This window comes from Argopecten irradians, chromosome 12 (assembly GCF_041381155.1).
Source record: "Argopecten irradians isolate NY chromosome 12, Ai_NY, whole genome shotgun sequence".
Lineage (NCBI taxonomy): Eukaryota > Metazoa > Mollusca > Bivalvia > Pectinida > Pectinidae > Argopecten > Argopecten irradians.
Window position 1 is genome coordinate 30,399,259 of NC_091145.1, and position 20,123 is coordinate 30,419,381.

Consider the following 20,123-nt stretch of genomic DNA (forward strand, 5'->3'; position numbering starts at 1 on the left):
CTGGTGCGATGATGCGAGGTAATGTCACTATGAAAGATATTCTTTTTAATATGCATATAAATGGATAACTAAACTGCATTCGACATGCTATTGCGCTCTTTTCTTCAGGAACATGTACGGTGTAAAAATAAGAGCGGTCTGAAAAGTTCAAAATTTCAATTTAATGGCAATATAGGTGCACGTGCATTGCCATCTTCATGATAATTGTGAAATATACACTGCCCTCCAAATGTTCTGTTACATATCTTTAGATTTGCTGACAATTTACCTTTGAGCAAAACTATCAAAAACACAATTAGAGAGTTAGAGATGATAAATAAGTTGATAAATAGCACATACTGATTCCTGTTTTAATAGCGTTAACATGTTTCTGTTCTTAATGTAAATTTGTAAAACTGCATGTGTAACAAAACATTTTGGAGGGTAGTGTATATATTTTAGTAAAGTAAAAAAATGGTTCAAAGTATTATTAACAGGAAACGCGTTGGTTTTTGGCATAACAAAATAATCTCTTAAAAAGTATTTATAAAAGTTCTATAGTTTACGACCTTTAAATGTTCTTTATAAATCAGCTGAAATGACTTCATCATCGGGGTAAATATTTTTGTAGAAGGTGGTTCCCTTTCAGATCTATTTATAACGTGTTTCAATGCTCGAGCCGCGAGGAGGGGCCAAGAGACACTGGCTTTGATCTTTGAAGACAAAAGCGAATAAACGAATCGGATGTATCGTAAATCTTGGGTGAAAATGATGACATATAGCCTTTGTGAGCATGCTAACAACTCATCTCTAACAGATCTACACCTACCGCTTAAAAGTGTAAAGGCGATATTGTATAGTTAATTTGATCTGCGTTTCTTTGTTACTTTATAGACAAGTGTTTGTTTTACACCGCCCGGGTCGTTTTGTGACGAGACGCCCAGATAAGCCACTTGCTATTGTCTTTGTTTGTTTACATATCTCGTCCATTTTCTCCTTTAGCTTCAGCCATTGTTCAACACAACACTGAGTGTTGAATGCAGAAGACTCTCCCGGGTGGCCAGTCGGCGGCAAAGTACTGTTGATTCACATACACAGAGACATGGTGTCGCTTCGCTCTTTGTTGTTGCAGTATTAACTATCATATTTAGATAGTCTGTTTGTTTCTGTTTCAAATAAACCAAAAAAGTAACATTGCAATTATCAAATTATGGTTTAAGTTTAACTGCGCTGGGTTCTTTGTTTATCCATATTAAGTATCAGATTCACATGTTTTTATGTTTCAAATTGTTCCCTGTTACGAATGTATGTACCAATACCATTTTGAATTACGATAATAGTTTAACGACTATCTTAAATATTCCAACTTCAAACATGGGAATGTCCTTTCATTTCCAATCACAAAGCCAGTATCATATAATAAAAGCGATATTAACAAATTTCGGTTAGACCTACGCTGCGCTACCAACTACAGGGATTCATAAATATTTCCGAAATGTGTGTGTAAACAATCTCCCGCAAATGTTTTATAACACGATTGATAGCTTGGTCAAAGACAAGGGGAACCACAATCAGAAACAAACAGCTTGTACTGGATATTGATTTAAGATTGGCAACGCTACAATTGACTATTTTAAGATGGTGGGAATCTTTGTAGGGAAGCCACAAAAAGTACCATACACGACAAATGACAGAAAATGCGCTTTTAGTAACGTTTTACTGCACAGATTATTTTGTTGTTTGGTACACCGTAGCCGCAATAACATTTTATATATTCCTTAAAAATATTTCGTTTACAATTAAAATAAATTTTCCAGCCAATTTCGATATTGTGGATACATTCGTAGAGTAACGTACACGTCAAATCTTACAATCCAAGCACGCTTGATCCATGGTATCACAGTTGGTAAACTTCATTATTTTGAGAGAAATCGTTTTAAAGAAATATAGGATTCGAATGCGTATACGGCACAGTCAACAACAAAACAATCGCTGTGATAGCATATTTCATTTCTGCCAGTGGTTTTCGTGTACGGTATCATGTGATTATTTTATCCTACACTGAGAATTGTCCAACGTATTTCGAATCCCCATTTTTTTAATAAAATGTATTTTAGAGAATGCTATCTTGAGTTGTGCACATAAAAAACTAAACAAAAGTGAAATTAAATAGCGAATGACTTATTTTGAATAAATTATATAAAACAAATGGTATGTACTATAAAGCGTTTCAGCTGGTATGTTATACTTGAAAGTATCCCTTGGTGCAAATGTTGATTTTTTTCACGCATTCAAAACAAAAATGAACTACTCCAGAATTTAATTTCTTGAAAGACACCTTTTTAAATTTCAAGGCGAAATAAAGTAGACCACTACTTGCTTTTCTCGAAGCCGGTTTAGCGAACAAACTACGACTTTGTCCTAATTTGCATCAAAATCTTTTGATCAATATACTGTTTATGTCATTATGATTTGTCATTAAGCATCAATTGATAGGTGATAACCAAAATCCTTACTCTCTTATTTTATATTTTTATTGTAAACAAGTAATGCGCCATTTATGCTGATACTTTTATGGATGGAAAGAGACATGGAAAATAAGCCAAATATGCTAAAAGATTAAACTTACAATAGAATAAAACAATGGTTGTAACACCCCTGCTGCAAAATATATTAGTAACGAACGTAGATTTTCGTTATCAAAGTTTATCAATAATGCCAAAGACAACATCTACGTTTATAGGTTCAATTTAATTATTATTTTATACACTATACATAAACGACTGTTTGAACACAACAGAAAACAATGAAACAAATAAACAACATTTCGATGACATAAGATAAATAATGATTTGATATGAAAAGTCACTGGCTTTCATGCTCATATAACAACAAATCTATAATATGAAAGAGAATGACGTTATGCACGTTAATCATCTTTTAAATCTGAATCGTTCATATTCCGTCATGAATACGAGACATGTCCGATTCACATGTGTCTCACACATGGCTAATATATCGTCTCATACTGAAAATAAATAGGATAATGGGGATGAGGACCGTATGTTAGACGAAATGTATATTTTGTGTCATTCCAACAATATTGTCCTTAGGCAGATATATATGTCTTCTACAACCATATACGGTTGCACTTAAAGCCGAATGGACTTCAGCCGAAAGAATGTAATATCCAATCGCTTCTTCACTCCTCACTTGCTTCCCATAGTTGTGGGAATATAAGCAACCGAAATGTTGTATTCAGTACGAATCCGACTTGTTTTGCTTAAACCACAAGGTAAATATCACGGTGACGTCATGATGACGTCATGGTGGTAAGGTCCAGCGTATCACAAAGTGTTAAAAAACACTTTATTCAGTTGCAATCCAGAAGAGCACAAGCAAACCCTTCTTCGAATAACCAACGTATTTGTTTGTATTTGCCCATGTATTCATATGCATGCTCATTTACAAGCATACTCTTCCGTCCGTTCACTGCATTCATTACACTGAACGTAACAACACCAGTGAAATTTACAGTGGCATTGGTCAATCTTTGTATATTGGTGGGTATTGTAGCCTCGCCCACAGCACATCAAATCACAGCCGTCGGTACCGGAAGATGTCCTGTTGCACTTCCGCCCCACTGTTCCCAAGGAACCAGTGGACGAGTTAAAATCACAGTAATTTGGGGATTTCTTGAGATATACCAAATCCGAACGGCGCGGTTTCGCGTGCGCTCGCTTTGATCGTTTTAAGGTTAAAAAGGTGGGTATTCGATTCCTAGTTGCGTAATAAGGCAATACCATTTTAGATTTATTATATTTTTTGTATAAATGATCACCTATTCTCCGAAATGATGGCAAAGTTGTCCAACAAGTCTTTAAAGAACAGGCTCCGGAAACACCGTGGCATTTACACTCTGTCCCCATATGTTCCTTCACAGCCTGGAATAAACAAAAGGAAGTCCGTTAGGCTATATACAAGTAACAGAATATGAAGAAGATTTTACAATAACGACAATGGTAAACTTGATAAACAAGAAAACGTATGATAAAAGCAGCTGTTACTGCTTGATTTGTTAGTTTGCAATTCTGATGTTTTAGAACTATCTGATTGGTGGTGAATGATAAGTGCGCGTGTTTTTGTGTATTTTGAGCGTATTTCGGATCACTGATTCAACTCTACATGTGTATAAGCTTATTGTGTTTATATGTAAATATACCTGTATATAAACTTTAAATTGTTAAGAATATACTAACGTAAGCTCAAAACTCAAACATGCTAAGTATTTTTGAAATTTGAAGTTTTATTTAAGTTTTAGGGATCGTAGAAATCAATTAAAACATTTAAGTTTTTTCAAACTGATGTGGGATGTTATAATACATTCGTAACATAATTTGAAAACCACTCATAAAGGCTTTGCCAATACTACCGTAAAACATTGCTGCAAAACGCAATGAACAATAAAATACCTCTAGAAAGTAGGTAGTATTTTATTGAAGGGTTATTTCATTGATAAGAGAAATTGCCCGTATTTCTTGAATAGAAATAGAGTTTCTTCCAATATGATTGATACACTTATTATGACTCAGACAAAAATACAATTTTACTTTCCTTCGGTCTGAACCGTTCTGGTGCGTACCCATGGGAAACCATTCCGATCCAATGCTCTGTTTCATGTTTATAAATCAGCGATAGTTCTAACATATCTGGCCACATAAATAGCTAACCACCGAAGTGATACATGTCAAGAAAAAAGAACATCCTAATAAAAGTCTTCGGGGCATTAAATGGAAACAGTTTAAACTAGATAGAAAATTGTTAGTCGACTTTATGGAAATTTAACAAAGTTATGATTAGGCTGATCAATGCATATCATGCTGTGTACGTTTTGTTCCAGCACCAGTTTCACGATCGTTGCCTTCAACATGTTAACGTGGAGAGTTGGATAATAAGCTTCTCAGGGGACCCGTAACTTCGTTACAAAGAACACATGTTTCACTCAAACAATATGGAGTTACAGTAAACAGAACAATCAGACGTTACTGCCCTCTAGCGGCAATGGGAAAGTCAAAACGCATATTTCGTTTTTACTATTTTTAAACAACAAAAAATTATATTGATAAAACAATAAAACGGTGCATCATTTTTACTGTTGTATGGAATTGTTAGACGCGTGTTTCTGGAATATGTGATTAGACGCATGAAGAAGAGGTGATCGTAGTATCATAAACGTTTCTAAATTTTCTATATATTTTATGGCAAAACAATATTCTACAATATAAATGCTGATATCTATAGGACTGATAACAAGATAAAGCCAACAAGAATGTTCCATACCCCTCAAATACAATCATTTATTGATACTACTAATTGTGACCAAATAATCCTGTTATTTTAAAATGTGAATTTTGTTTTTGTATAAGCATGACAGGGTCTTTGGTTTATGTATATACGTTTAAATGTATTGTAATAACATTCGTGACTATATATTTGATACCACTTAGTATCTATGATAACATACTCCTTCATAACTCAAAAAGCAAAGTTATCTAAGAAACAGATACGTCCGTCTGTCGCTATCTCACCATAAAGATCTAAGTCGATTCAAAGCAAAAAAAAGTAATAGCAAGGATTTCACATGTACATCTGTTTGTACATACAATATAGTGTTTAGTCATTTTGTCCATCAAGGTGACGATACTATAAATGTAATATGGTCATGTTTATTAATTATAATTATAGATAAGAAATCTATTTTAAAAAGTCATGTTTGTCCATACTCATCTTGACTAATTGTGTAACAGTTTTCTTTTATTCTTATAGGAACAACTTAATATTAATGTATGCTATATTTGTTGCTATGGGATATAACACAAGATCTGAGTGTACTTGTAATAAACTGTGAAGTCAATGAAAAGGTTCTGTATTAGCAAAATTGAATAGCATGTCGATATCGGGTGCCAATGGTTAGACTACGACAGAACACCTGTTAGATATCTAACTTTGAAGTTCACCTGCCGATGACGTAGATAACTATTTACAGATTTACTTCGGTTCGCATGTGATCCATGTTGAAGCTAGGCCTATTATCATCCATTGCTTTGTAGACAGTGTGGGTCATTGTTTCGGACTGGGTCATAAGCATGTCCTAAATTGGGAACTAATTTGAGTGGAAAACATGTTAACTACTTCCAGAGAGTAACAACAGTTATAGTATTGGACGGCGTGGAACTATGGTACGATTTCAGGGGAGATAATTCCATGTTTATCTTAAACTTTAAAATATTAATCCAACAGATTTTTCGTGTTAACATTGATATAACAATGATTTTATATGAACCTCATATTAATTTCATAAAGTTACCTTCAATCTTTCTTTCTGATGTCCTTTCTGTTTTTTACAATACCTAAATTAGAATCAAGATATTTACTTCTGGGAGGTTGTTAATATTCAAACCAGGCGATAGTATCAACCTTTATGATTACATTAGAACAAAACGTTTGCAAATCAACATTTTCACACCAAAAAATTCGTACAAGTTCAACAAGTACAGGTTAAAAGATCTGCGATTTTGCAAGATACGTTCTCATTTCGTATGAAAAATGGCGAGCTTTTCAGCGATAATTTATTTAAGGTCAAAACAAAAAGTCTAGATTTAGTTCTAAGATAATTACCTAATTTTAAGATTTGTTGAAATTTAATAGGGACGACAGACAAAGTACTTTTCAGAAACGCGAATCAACAACGAGACCAGAATAATTGTCAAAATATTTTACCCGAAGAATTTAGATTTTTCATTCTTAACATGGCAAAATAGATAACTCATAAGCAAAGAAGATACTGGTATGTGTATAAGTTCCCGCAATGCTTCATACAGATGAATGGACGTCTATGCGTGCCTAAGATACATCTGTACCCAAAAGGTTGTTTGGGTCACACCATATATTAACAGACAAATCACCGTAACATGCTAACCGCGAACGAAATATGCAGGGAGGTGAACACGCGAGCATTTACAAGGATATCAACAGTCGGTGTCAATGTCTGTCAGACCGTCACGTGTCTATTTCATTGACTGAGACAATTGATTGATTTGTGTCGGGAGAAAACTACGGCAGGGACATGACAGCGGACACAAAAGGATTTAACGAGTTTGGAATTGTGTTTGTACGATTTCTATTTGTCTCTCTGACACTTCAGTGTCAATGAAAAGAAGCATTGAAACTATCTTTGGTTTAAAAGTCAACTAAACTGGTTGTGAAATTACGGATCAATAATTGATTTGTAAAGTGCAGGTGTTAGACAGAAAAAAAGTAATTATAGGTATAACTACACCGAGAGAGAAAAAAGCTTATAAGAGAAATACAGTAAACAAATTAAACAGGCATTTTAACAAGAATACGCAATAAATTTCTTCCACATGCTAGTTACGTGTTGGGTGTTTTGCCTTGAAAGATAATCAACTGATAAGCAGTTTTATTAATGAGACTTGATCACAGAGTATAATAACACTGCAGTCAATTGTACGAGGTCATCCAGTAAAGTTCCTCACGGCGTGATCGGACGTGGATCTGCACCCCCGCAGCCCATTGTCTCTACAAGACAATGGCGAAAGTTCTTTGGCCTGAATCCTTGTGATTATTAGCGAACGTTAAACCACTAATTAGTATTACCGAAGTGCCGACCACCATCAATGAATGGATATTTAAATATTTAAGTGTACATGGATAATAGATTAAACCTAAAAAGATATAATTTACAAATTGATAGTTTTTGAATCAGAGTATAGAATTTCCCATCATATCTCTAGAGTTATTATTAAGCAGAAAGAAGTCTTAATTATGTGAAAATGTTGATGAGTTCTGCTGATAATAATGGAATAGTGTATATTAGAACACATGGGCGGTTCATTTCGAAATGTTATGAGCAATTTGCTACATGCTTTTATAAAATATCACAAACAGTGGAAATCATCCTAGATATAATGACATTGATATTTATTTTAAAATAACTTATGTAGCTATTTATTCTTAAACCATTGTAATCATTATACATTTCAAACACAGGACTACAAAAGCAAGAATTTAAGATATTTACAGTTTGATTAATCTCATGTAAACCTATTTTTGCTGATATTTGCAAAAAACGAAGAACTGATGCACACGGTAGGTAAGTTTATACGGCTACCTAACAGCTCGTATTGTCTAGTTCTCGGCTCAACTTGCACAAAACCTGTTTAAGTACAAGGTCAGAAGTCTCGCTCTAAACTGTTGGTGAGATGTATACAGTTACCACTCTGAATAAGCTCGCTGGTGCAGTCACATTAGATGTTTTAACAAACACTGAAGGCGATATGTTGGTTTACCTGGCGATCAGGTGCCAGAGCTATCCAGCAGCTTCAGTATTGAGGTGACAGTACAGCCGCACGCCACTCTGTATGTTTTGTGCAGGATTATAACTGCATGCAGACCATGCGGTATATAAGCCATTGCCTTAATATATTTAGCCACAGAAAAAATACTATTATAATTGTTATCTAAATACGGTATGCACCTGTTAAAGCCATACTATTTCATATGGTAACTTTATAAATAGATTTATATACAAATGCATATCAATGTAAGATCCACATTGTATGCAATTTATTCTATTGGCTTTTGATGTTATTATTGTAAGCTCATTAATTAGGCGATACTTTACTTTTTTTGTTTTGTTACATATCAATGTCCACATGATTTTTTTTCTTCAAATATATTTTAAATCGGATTACATATGGTATTGTTTTGGACATGGTACAATACCTTTATAGTTGTAGTTTTGTTTTTCCCATTCATTATGTTCTTCAAACCAATGTATCTATGAATTAAATATACATTCATATTAATTCAGTTTATCTACCAAACCTATTAATTATCTAGTTAATTAATTCTGCCGGTTACATGTCCTCTTTCGAAAAGTGCCTAATCATAAAATGTGTGTTTAGTAAAATTTATATGATGATTTTATACAAGTTGCGTGTGAAAAAAAAATCATAATCAAACACGTAATTTTTGGTAAAAATTTTACAACCAAATTTACATTAAATATGAAATAACTGGTCAAATTATATCATTGTTTGACAGTTATCATTCGTAATGCAATAGCTGATAATCGATATTAGCTTCAGATATGAGCACGATTGGAATGCCGGATATTGACGATTAAGCGAGGTATTTGTGTTTTCCTGGCACATCTGGTTTTAGCATCCAAGTAAGTTTACATTGTAAAATACTTTGTTTCTACACTGCTCTTGTTTAAGCAATGTGTACAGTTAATTATGATTTTTTTACTTGATGAATTCACATTCTGGAATTGATATCATGCATTTCATGATAAAACAGTTTAAACATAATAGTATTGCAATTATTTATAAAGATATAAACTACTGATGTAAATTCATTAACTTTTTCCTGGCAATTACAAAGTTGAAAAAATCATAACTGTGCGGGTTTTATATTGATTTCATCTTCCTCACGTCTGCCATATGAACAGTCACTTTGACGGTCAAAGTGAGAAAGGCTAAACATTTATAAAACATTTAAATATATTTGGCATTCTCGGGTTTTTTATCTTTTGTTATGAGATATCTGGATGAATTACAAAAACTCCTCAAACTACATTTGGAGTCGGAGTATAATGTTCCTCATTTATATTGTACATATGGAAGAGATTGCACTTAATTCAATATGGTTTTAGTTAAATTATTGTGAATAATAACCTTGTCAGAGAAAGATGTGACTGATAGTCTCGGTCATGTAGTTGTCATTTATAAATCCTAAAATCACAATTCATTTGTTATACAAAATATCATTTTGAAACGTCAATCAGCAATAAATGGACTAAGTTTACGTGCAGGTGCGAAGTTCATTTCTGCAAATTCATACACTTACCTACAACAAGATATATCTCGGAATAAACATGATTTTGCAGAAATATATAGTAATTTGGTTTGCACCTGCACGAGCTATATGCGTTATCTAAATAGGGTTTGATACCATCTCTTATCATTTATATATATGAGGTTTATTAGACAGGGTAGTGACGTCACTAAATAGAGGACTGTGCCAGCCACTCAAGTGTGGCGCGTTCTTCTCATTGGCTGTTTTCGTGTCAGCGGAGGAGCTTGGCTTCACGTGTAGTAATCGAAAGAGGCGATTTATTTTTTATCAAAACTTGGTTTATATACCACAAAGGTCAACTACAATAAGAGAAAGCGAAGAAATATAAAGATAGGAAAATATGTCTAAGTTAACTTATCAATTTGTAAGGATATTTGTACAAAAATATTTTTTTCTACAGATTATATCAAAACTTGCTTTATATGCTACAAAGGTCAACTACAATAACAGTAAGCGAAGAAATATGATAATATGAAAATATATCTAAGTTATCAATTTTTGAGGATATTAGTACAAAAATATATGTTTTCAACAGGTTAAAATAGAAGTCAAAGTTTTTGGTATATAGATGTTACAAGATATCAATAGTTTAAGCAGTCCCTTTACAAAATAACAAAAACATGTTTCTATCGACAATAATACAGTATTGGTATATCTGAGAATCATCAATAGATTAAAAAAGGATCTTTTGTGTAGATAATCAATAAATACATTGCAGTATAATATGCTGATTTTGAAGTGTGATTGTTATTTGCTATAAAACCATAGCAACAATATGCACTTCTGTCACCCGTCTTTAATATACATATAAACTGCGGTCTGAATTGCATCGTCACTCTGTTTTTGAATTACGGTTTGGATTCTCCAAATTTCGTCTACACTTGTAACCAATGTACTTAAGTATAAATTGTTGCATAATATTGGTCACGTAAGCTAAAATTCTTTTTTAAGCCGCATGAAGAATGATAAAACAATTTCTGATGAATGCGAGTAATATTTGGTTATTGCAAGATTTCATAATAGTTTGAAAAAGTTATTGTTAAAGATTGCAATAGAAATTCTAAATCCGTCCGGGGATAGCATACATATAGTTAGATTACACGTGTCTCGCACTGTGCACGAGACAAACACTCGGCCGATTTATACAAACAGGACGCTGATTGGATCCATTGTATCAATCGGATATATCAAAGCACTTTCCTTAATGTAACACCCGTCACTAACTAAACTGTCAACTCAAGGCATTAATATAAAATAGTCCAATCAAACACGGTAAATAGATCCATTTCTTTACCAGACAGTCACACAAAGCAGTAGGACATTGCTTTCACTATAAATTAACGCAACCCATGGCCGTATGTTTGTCCTATCCCTTACCGAGTAATATAAATGTCTTTCAATGACATGTAAAAGTCTTTCTTCCCTTTGTAAACAATTTAAGATAGCGAATATGTATGATTGAAACTGTGATTAGTTCCTTGATAATAAGGATAGACTTTTCATTATGAGGGACACACAATTATTTCCTATGTTTTGACGACTGTTCTCCAGATATAAATGTATAAATACCACTTCTTAGCGATTCATTGCTATCTTTATATACACTGGGCTACAACACGAAGTTCCTTACTTCAACATACGTTAACAGGCTAAATCAAATCTGCCCTTACAAAACAAAAAATATCACCAAACAACGAAATGAAAAAATGCTATTCAAATGACATAGGGTTTTTTTCTGGGCACTCCGGTTCCTTCCTCCCACTCATAAGCATCTATCGTTAATTATTATATCCATTGAAAGTGATTTGTATAAGTTGCATATAGTATACCGATGTAAAATAAATGAAATTCATTAAGTTATCAATACTGGTTTATGCTTCATTTCCACACAAGTTTGATTTCTAAAAAATCACGAAACTTTCCTCGTGTTTCTCAGAGTTTTATTTGAAATATTATTTGAAGCGGTCAAGCGTTTAATGAGGTACTTCGTCATTTATATGTTTGCGGCTTATTGCTTTGCGTGTTTCTAGCTTTAGTCAGAGATGTGATGAAATAGAGTCCGAAATTATCAAAAATAACAAATGAAATGCCAAAGTCATTCTAATTCAATTAACAATTGAGAAACAAATTAAAGAAAAATAGATTATATTTATTTTTACAATTCTACAAATTCTAAATAGTGAATATATGACACTTTCAAATAAAAGGTATCAGAATGTATGCAATTAGTTAGTGTTATCACTATAATAACGTGATAAACAATATCCTTTCCACGTGTAGTTTCTATTACTCAGTCTTATGTTGCAATGAATACAATCCTATGGCCCTGACTGTGTCTCATACACAACCGATTTAAAATCAATAAGGTTAACAAGTGCATTATCCAGACTTTTAGTACTTGGAATCATTCATGGTTTTAATGATTCTTCATTGAGTCCTTCAACAGTAAATGACTGAATTCGAAATAAAAAGTGAATCTGGGCGTTACGTAATACCGTTGAATGAAGTTGTGACGGTGTTGCGTTGGAGAATAAAGGTATTAGTTATTGCTGATAATGGTCAGTGGTCTAGTTGACTATGGCAGAACAGTAATTGTTTTGTTTCATCTTTCCATCGCTGCCATGGGAGGTAGGAATATTCAAGGACAGATAGTAAATGATAGATTTATTTATATAACTGGACCAAAGAATACCGGTAATTATGAAACCGTTACGTACCGAACACGGTATTGACGGGGATCGATCTTGATCATCGATAGTGGGTTCATCGGAGTTTTAATCATTTAGTTTTCAACATAAATTAGGGATGATATATACTAGAAAAGAGTCTTTAGAAAAAAACTGTGAACTTCGAACCAGTTATATCAGTGCGTTATTTTTCAGCGTTTCAACAAATGATTTAATTCATGTTTGCCTGACGAGAGTAAAACTATTACTATATACCAAAACAACGAGCTATGTGTTTTGTCTAATTCTGTAGACATGTTTTGCGGATGCGTGGACTTCACGTGTGCCGATTCTGGTTTTCATTTGTAGTTCAAGTATATCACATAAAGAAAAACGCGCTAAATTGCTATGAAAAGTTTTTTAAAAAGTATTATGATTTTGTAAGCGTTTAACATATCTTATGTTAATCATTAATAAATCAATACACAAATAAAAACATATCTGTAAGATAAAAAAGATAAAACGACAAAAAAAAGTCAGCAAATCATTTTTTCTAAAATGTAATGCTAACTCGACGTTGGGTATAAATCACTGATTGTAGAAAAAGGTCATGGCGAAATAAGCGAAATGAATGGCGAAATACATGGATGGCGAAATAAATGACGATATACGAAAAATAAAAACATACTGATCATCCGTAACAGAGCATGGATGTTTATCAGATTGATGAGAACATCAGCTATTGGGGATGGGACAGTCATATAATTTTATAACTTTACATGTTTATTTCAACTTTCCAATTTGATCTGCAAAGGGGATGGGAGTGTAATATACATGCTATAACTTTACATGTTTATTTCAACTTCCCAGTTAGATAACATTTATTACTTTCCACGTAGTGAACCCTTTAGGATAGGCTATCGGTCTATAGGCTGTGGATTTCCAGCTTTACAGCATGTTAATGATTTTATTGTCAGTTTCACCTGGTATACTGATAGTTATCTCCCTGTCAATATTTACTTATGCTATTTGTCTTTACGAAGCTGCATGGGTCGATCGGTGGTCTGTGAATCTAAGACAGAGAGTTACACCCCACGTAGAAACTGATACGGGAAATCTATTGTTGGTGGGGTTTTGTTTTAATGACAAGGTCACACCTTTGTCAGAGAGAAGGAAAAGTTTCAATGACTGTCATGGATTATTTTTAGATTTTTTTTAAAGTTTATACCTATATCTACAAACCTAATACTATTGTATATATGAGGAATGTCTATATTTACAGAGTTTAGAGAAGATAGCTGTCAGCGATATGAATGAAATGTTAAATGCATGTCAGAATATCAGGTAAAAAGTGCACTTAGAATTACTGTCATAAGTACAAATTTTGACCTGAGGTGCATTTTTCGTTATTCAATATTTGTCATATTGTCAAACAAAAGGAATGCACTGTCACTCTTTACACAATCATTTTGTATATTTCATAAGTACTTATGTTGGGGGTCTTGCCTAAGTACTGAGCGATGTATCATGGCATTCAACCAATGTGTACACACTGCACCTTCAGTTGCATACGTCATCAAATTGTTATCAAAATGATTTGTTGTTAAACCAATATAAGCTATAAGGACGATAGGATGTAGCAACATTGCTCTTTTTACTATAATAAAAGATGTATGTATATCACATATATTGTCAACACAAATGTGTGTGCTTACACTTACTTTCCAATCTTGTTTCACCCATACATTGAATGATATATCAACCACGTCATACACTTACTGTCAAAATATTGGATAACTATGTCATACACTTACTGTTAAAATATTGGGGTAGTACGCCATGCAATCAATTGTCAAAATATTTGGGTAGTACGTCATACACTAACTGTCAAAATATTGGGATAGTACGCCATACATTAACTGTCAAAGTATTGGGGAAGTACGCCATACATTAACTGTCAAAGAATTGGGTTAGTACGCCATACATTAACTGTCAAAGTATTGGGGAAGTACGCCATACATTAACTGTCAAAGTATTGGGGTAGTACGTCATACATTAACTTTCAAAGTGTTGGGGTAGTACGCCATACACTGTCAAAATATTGGGGCACTACGTCATCTCTTACTGTCAAAATATTGGGGTAGTACGCTATACACTTATTGTCAAAATAATGGGGTACTACGTCATACACTTGGTGTCAAAAAACTGATGTACTACATCAAAACATTTACTTTCATCATAATGCTCTACCTCAATCCCACCTTTTGACATCTTAATGTATTTGTCTGTGTGTGGCTTTTAATGTAGAAAAAAACTCGTTTGATTAGTATCGTAAAGTTTGCCTTAATTTCACTAGGTCTCCGCACATATATCATATTTATCAAGATTTTAACTAAATTCAAAATGTTTTTCATATCTATTTTATCTGAGTGACTCGGCATGATTTTTTATCAATGTATCATTTTAAGGCTCTCGGGGTGATTATTATGCCAGTTTTGCATAATATTGTATCCCTTATGATATTATTTCATGAACTATCTTTAAGCTCAAAGTGATATAAATATTCATACTTCAATTCTATAATTCAATTGGTCAATTTAGAATAACTCCCGATAAGCAACAACATTTAAAGAAAAGATAGGCAGCCTAAACTACAATTTTATTGCTCTTCACAATCTTATAAGATAAATATAAAAAAACCACTAGAGCAGTCTTACTCAGCAGTTATTTGGTTACAAAGAAAAACATTTTGAATATTATCCTCTAATTAGCAGGACCGATGAATATCCTGACATCTGTAGGTCCCAACCGGTTATTGTCGACGTGTAATGATAGATGAGCGGCGATGACCGATGAAGACGATGCATCAACACCACCTGTATTTGACGGAGTGTAGCTTCCGTGACTGTTACCTCCTTCACAGAGGCATTGTCATCTATGATCACTTATTAATAAAGTTTGCCGCGATTAAGAAACGGAGATTCTGGTATAATTTAGCTCATATTACAGATATTGTACTTGTATCCCTGCTCTATTTCAATTTCAACAAATCTTATTGCAAAACACAAACACAAATGGATTGGGTATCGGGCAAAACGTATTTTAGCCATCTCCAAACAAATCCGGTATGGTACAATTCCTTAACAAAACATCAACATTAAAAACATAACATTACATTTATGTATCTCCCCAACCCATTACGTATAGTAGAACTACAGTTTGACTAAGTTATGAATTCATTTTGAAGAGGAGTTGTTGACAATATCGGATTTCTTATCTCCGGCACGTGGAAAAGGAATATACAGTAATTGAAGTTAAAGGAATCAACGAAAAGAAAAGAACTTATGAATTCACAATAACTGAGAAAATGTTGGAATTGATAATATTTATTTTTTTAAATTTCATCGAAAATGAAAATAATACGTCTGAAAAAGGGAACTAAGAAAAAAAATCAAACTAAGCTATATTGTAGCAGGAACGATGTTATAAATATTACAGCCCAAAAGAAATCAATAGGATAGTCAAATACTGATCTGATTTGCTAAAATTAACAATCGGAAAAAATAAGGATACCGAATTAAAATAAACTTGAAGAACAAATAAAGAACTAAAAGTACATCACAATAAGTCAATACAAGACGTAAGGTCCAAAGTAGTTTTTTTCAGCCAGCGAATAAAACATCTAATAATAGAAGTCCTGGGAGTTCCTTCACGACTGACCGGATCGGTGATTATATTGACATTGTTGATGTAACAGATTACTCTAATCCTATAAACATCGCTCAATATAGCAGAAATGTTTATATGTTTACAGTGTAGTGGTCACCAGCGATTTATAGCACATATCATATTGGTCGTGTTGGATTTCATATCATAATTAAAATCAGGCGAATTTGGTGGACCGCTGCTTATTTGGATTTTGTCATTTTTTAACTTCAATAGATTCTTACTGGCGAAATTGCTTTCTTACTTGGGTTTAATACCGGTAATTCATCAACGCTGGTACTTTTTCTTACAAGTATTTACCGCGAGGCTAGTCTATAGTTTATTTCCATAATGTATGATAAACTAAATATCGATGAGGAATATGCATGTACATGTATATGTATTTGTATATACACTACGCTTTTGTTCTAGTGAAATTTTAAGATATTTACAAGAAAATAAAGTTGTATCACAACTTATAACATATCAGCAAATGTATTTTATGGACAATGTCTACAGTAAAATTCAGCAGATAAAATTCATTTTTTGATATTTGCAACAATTCACATATTTCATGACAATCAACTTTAAAAATCATTGTATTTGAAATTAGTAAATATTTATCAGAAATTATACATAAAGTGATATAAAGAGATGTTACACAAGCAAGTTTTGGTATATAAATACATTGTGCTTTAATTCACTATAGGCATGGCTAAATAATTAAAAGCAAACTTAATTTGACCGAACTTATCAACACTTTACGGTTTGTGGTCTATCTTCAAGGTACAAAATGTAAGTACGTAGTTTACACGACCATTTAAACAACAGACACAATGTTTTAATTTCGGCATATGTCGAATGTTAGTTTTTGTTAAAATGGTACACAAAGTGACCGTCGCTAGTTATTTGGTGTTAATATTGTATCTGAACAGCTTTTTATTTTAAAAAAATAAATATTTTAAACTGTGGATATTTACGGTAATTATACCGTGTAAGTTTATAGAAATGTAGGTTTTATGACTATCCATTATATAAATTCTGTGAAATCCGCACGTATGGTGTTAATGCGGTACATTAAAAATATATATTCCTAACATATTTCTTTATAATTTTCTAACCATGAAAGTATGCGTGCGGTCACGGGGTTTTGCCTAGGTAAATTTCATCAATACGATAATGAAATTCGTCCTGATTTGATTGAATGGCACTTGGTGCGTGGGTATTCGTGCATAGCCAGCTAATAGCTTATTTCTGGTCGTAAAATTTTAAAATGAAATAGAAATATTAATGTTTAGATTAATGATACACATATCCATTAGCATCCATATACATTTAATTTTAATATGACACTAGAAAATTTAAACTGGGTGTCCTAGGGGGTTATTGGTACGTTGACTATGGGATGTAAAATGTTTATTCATAACATTGTATAGATATGCATGGCATTACTCAACTAGAAGGTCCAACCTTTATAACAAAATGCATATGTATGTAGTATAACGTAGCTACAATATAATCTTTTATCATCAAACGTTCTTATGCACAATATTTAAAGGTGAATATTTGGGTATGTTGGTGATTATTTTCATTTGACCGGGTTTGTTTTATACAATTACACAAAGGATTTTAACATTGTAACAACATAGTGACACATTGTACAATAATCATCATTATCATATTACAAACTTTTTTATATATATGACATTGAAAAAATTTGAAAGTGAAATCACTTCTGATGCATAATATCTAAGGGTTGATGGTTTTGGTATGTTTGTAATATATGTCAAGTTAAATCAAAGATATTTTTGCCATTTTAATAACAAACTACAACATTACAATACAATCACAATATGAATATCATTTTGTAGTTGTTATCGTTAAAAGATGGTATAAACTAAGATAGAACAAACAACTTACCTTTCGGCCCGCTCTGTTATTGTGGAGATTCATTAACGGTCTAGAATTTTGTTCTATTTCACGTGCGTCTAAGAATTTCTTTGAAAACTTAAGTCCATGCCTTATATCCGCACTACAGCCACCCCATGTCCAGCCACGGGAAGTGAATTTGCCTTTTCTCTTAGATTTATCACAACTACAGCGTTTTAATTTCCCCAAACTACAAGCTTGTGTTATTGCATATGTCACTCCTGCCGACGTTATTGCGTAGGAAAAGGCGGCTTCTTTGCTTGCTGGAAAAAAGAAGGAAAACAAAATGAGAGCAAATATTCGGAAAATTCAACGTTGAATTTTAGGAAGAAGACCTATATAGGTAACATCTGATATCAATTCCCTTTACTATTGCTTCAGTCAATGAAACTGTATGAAATTTTAGAACATTAATTACATAATGTCTATATGTTCAGTTAGTAACTTCATAATGTTAAATATTATATATTCCCTTCGTGGTTTGGGCCAATTCGTGGTTAGCCGGTGATATAATATAGTTATAGCAACCACAAAAACATTTCTTGTTATTCAGTACCACAAATGGATATATTTAGCTTAGGCATTCACATTTTTACTTTTATAAACTGAAAGATAATTAATACCATACCAGTAGAACATAAATACCAATGCAGTACTGTACTAAAATATGAGTCTTAAAACCCATAAACAGACCAATGACCCTGAGTGTTCCATCTTTACCGTAACCCGTTTACTTTCTTTTTATTTACAAATAGTCATGACCATTATCAATGAGTGCACTTGGGTCGTTTGTGGAGAGCAGTAAGGACATGTAGGGCAGATTTAAGATCTTTGGCGTTGTAATATGGTAATGATATGTATTGGTGACTGTACATAATGTCTTCGCAACAGAAGACATAGAAGAAAATTCCTATATATTGAGGGGTAAACTTTCTCGATCAAAATACAATAGGATGCAAAAAGTTTTACACTCAAACAATAACTTGTACTTGTTTCATATACTATTCCAGCAAAAACTCTATACACCTATGTTATGGTAACTTTATCATCGCCAGGTGAATCTGCAGACTATAACTGACTACATTTACTGTGATATCAGACGGTGAGTTGTAAGCAAATATCTTGATATTGGAATGTTTTAAAATCCATTGAATTACCATTGATTCAGGCGAAAGAAATTCGATTCCATATATCATGTAGGTGTATACGCATTCAAAACATGCTCGTAAACGCTATGAAACTGTCCCTTAAAATGAATTGATTACATTCTCTTTCATCCTGATTTAATATTTTCACAAATTTCATGCAAATGTTCCACAACAATCATATTGATATTGATCTTAAAAACATCAATTTGAAAACCAGCCCCAAAATTAAGTTATAAAATAAAAATGGCCATGTAATGATGACAGTGAGTAAATCAAATGATAACAGTAATGCCAGTATTGAACTATCGAGGACGTATGTGTTATCTCACAATATAAAATCTTATTGAAAAGGTCACATCTTTCTAGTCATTCTTTGATATTGTAAATCAAACAGAATCGTCACAACTGTTATATAATCAAATATCGCACGATATATTAAGTCTTTTATTGATTTCCAAGTTTTCTGTGATGTCGCCCCCTTTGATGAGACATCAGAGAGACATGCTTTAGTTCACCATGCCTCATTTATTTTCCAATCTACTTTAGGGTCTATTAGTAGAGTTAGTTCTGTAGGTGTTATGAACATTTGTATAATTGATATATTCAATATCGGGAATTCCTAAACCTTGGTCTCACGGTAGCTATTTGTGTACTAACTATAAGATGGTATAGTATAGCATATGGATTGGAAATATTACATATTCCTCACAGCACAGTTCTATTGAAATACTTTTTTTAATAATATGAAATAATG

At 32.9% G+C, this 20,123-nt stretch overlaps 1 protein-coding gene across 3 annotated transcripts in view; it reads right to left on the minus strand.

Moving 5' to 3' along the window:
• Window positions 1–2,285: 2,285 nt before the first annotated feature.
• LOC138336932 (protein Wnt-7b-like) overlaps window positions 2,286–20,123 on the minus strand; it is a 76,822-nt gene continuing 58,984 nt past the window's right edge. For all 3 annotated transcript variants that reach the window (XM_069286562.1, XM_069286564.1, XM_069286563.1), the window contains exons 3-4: window positions 18,213–18,484; window positions 2,286–3,923 (exon numbers count right to left, since the gene is read on the minus strand). In XM_069286562.1, the coding sequence (XP_069142663.1) occupies window positions 3,441–3,923; window positions 18,213–18,484 (755 nt within the window). In that variant the 3' untranslated portion in view covers window positions 2,286–3,440. The remainder of the gene's footprint in view (window positions 3,924–18,212; window positions 18,485–20,123) is intronic.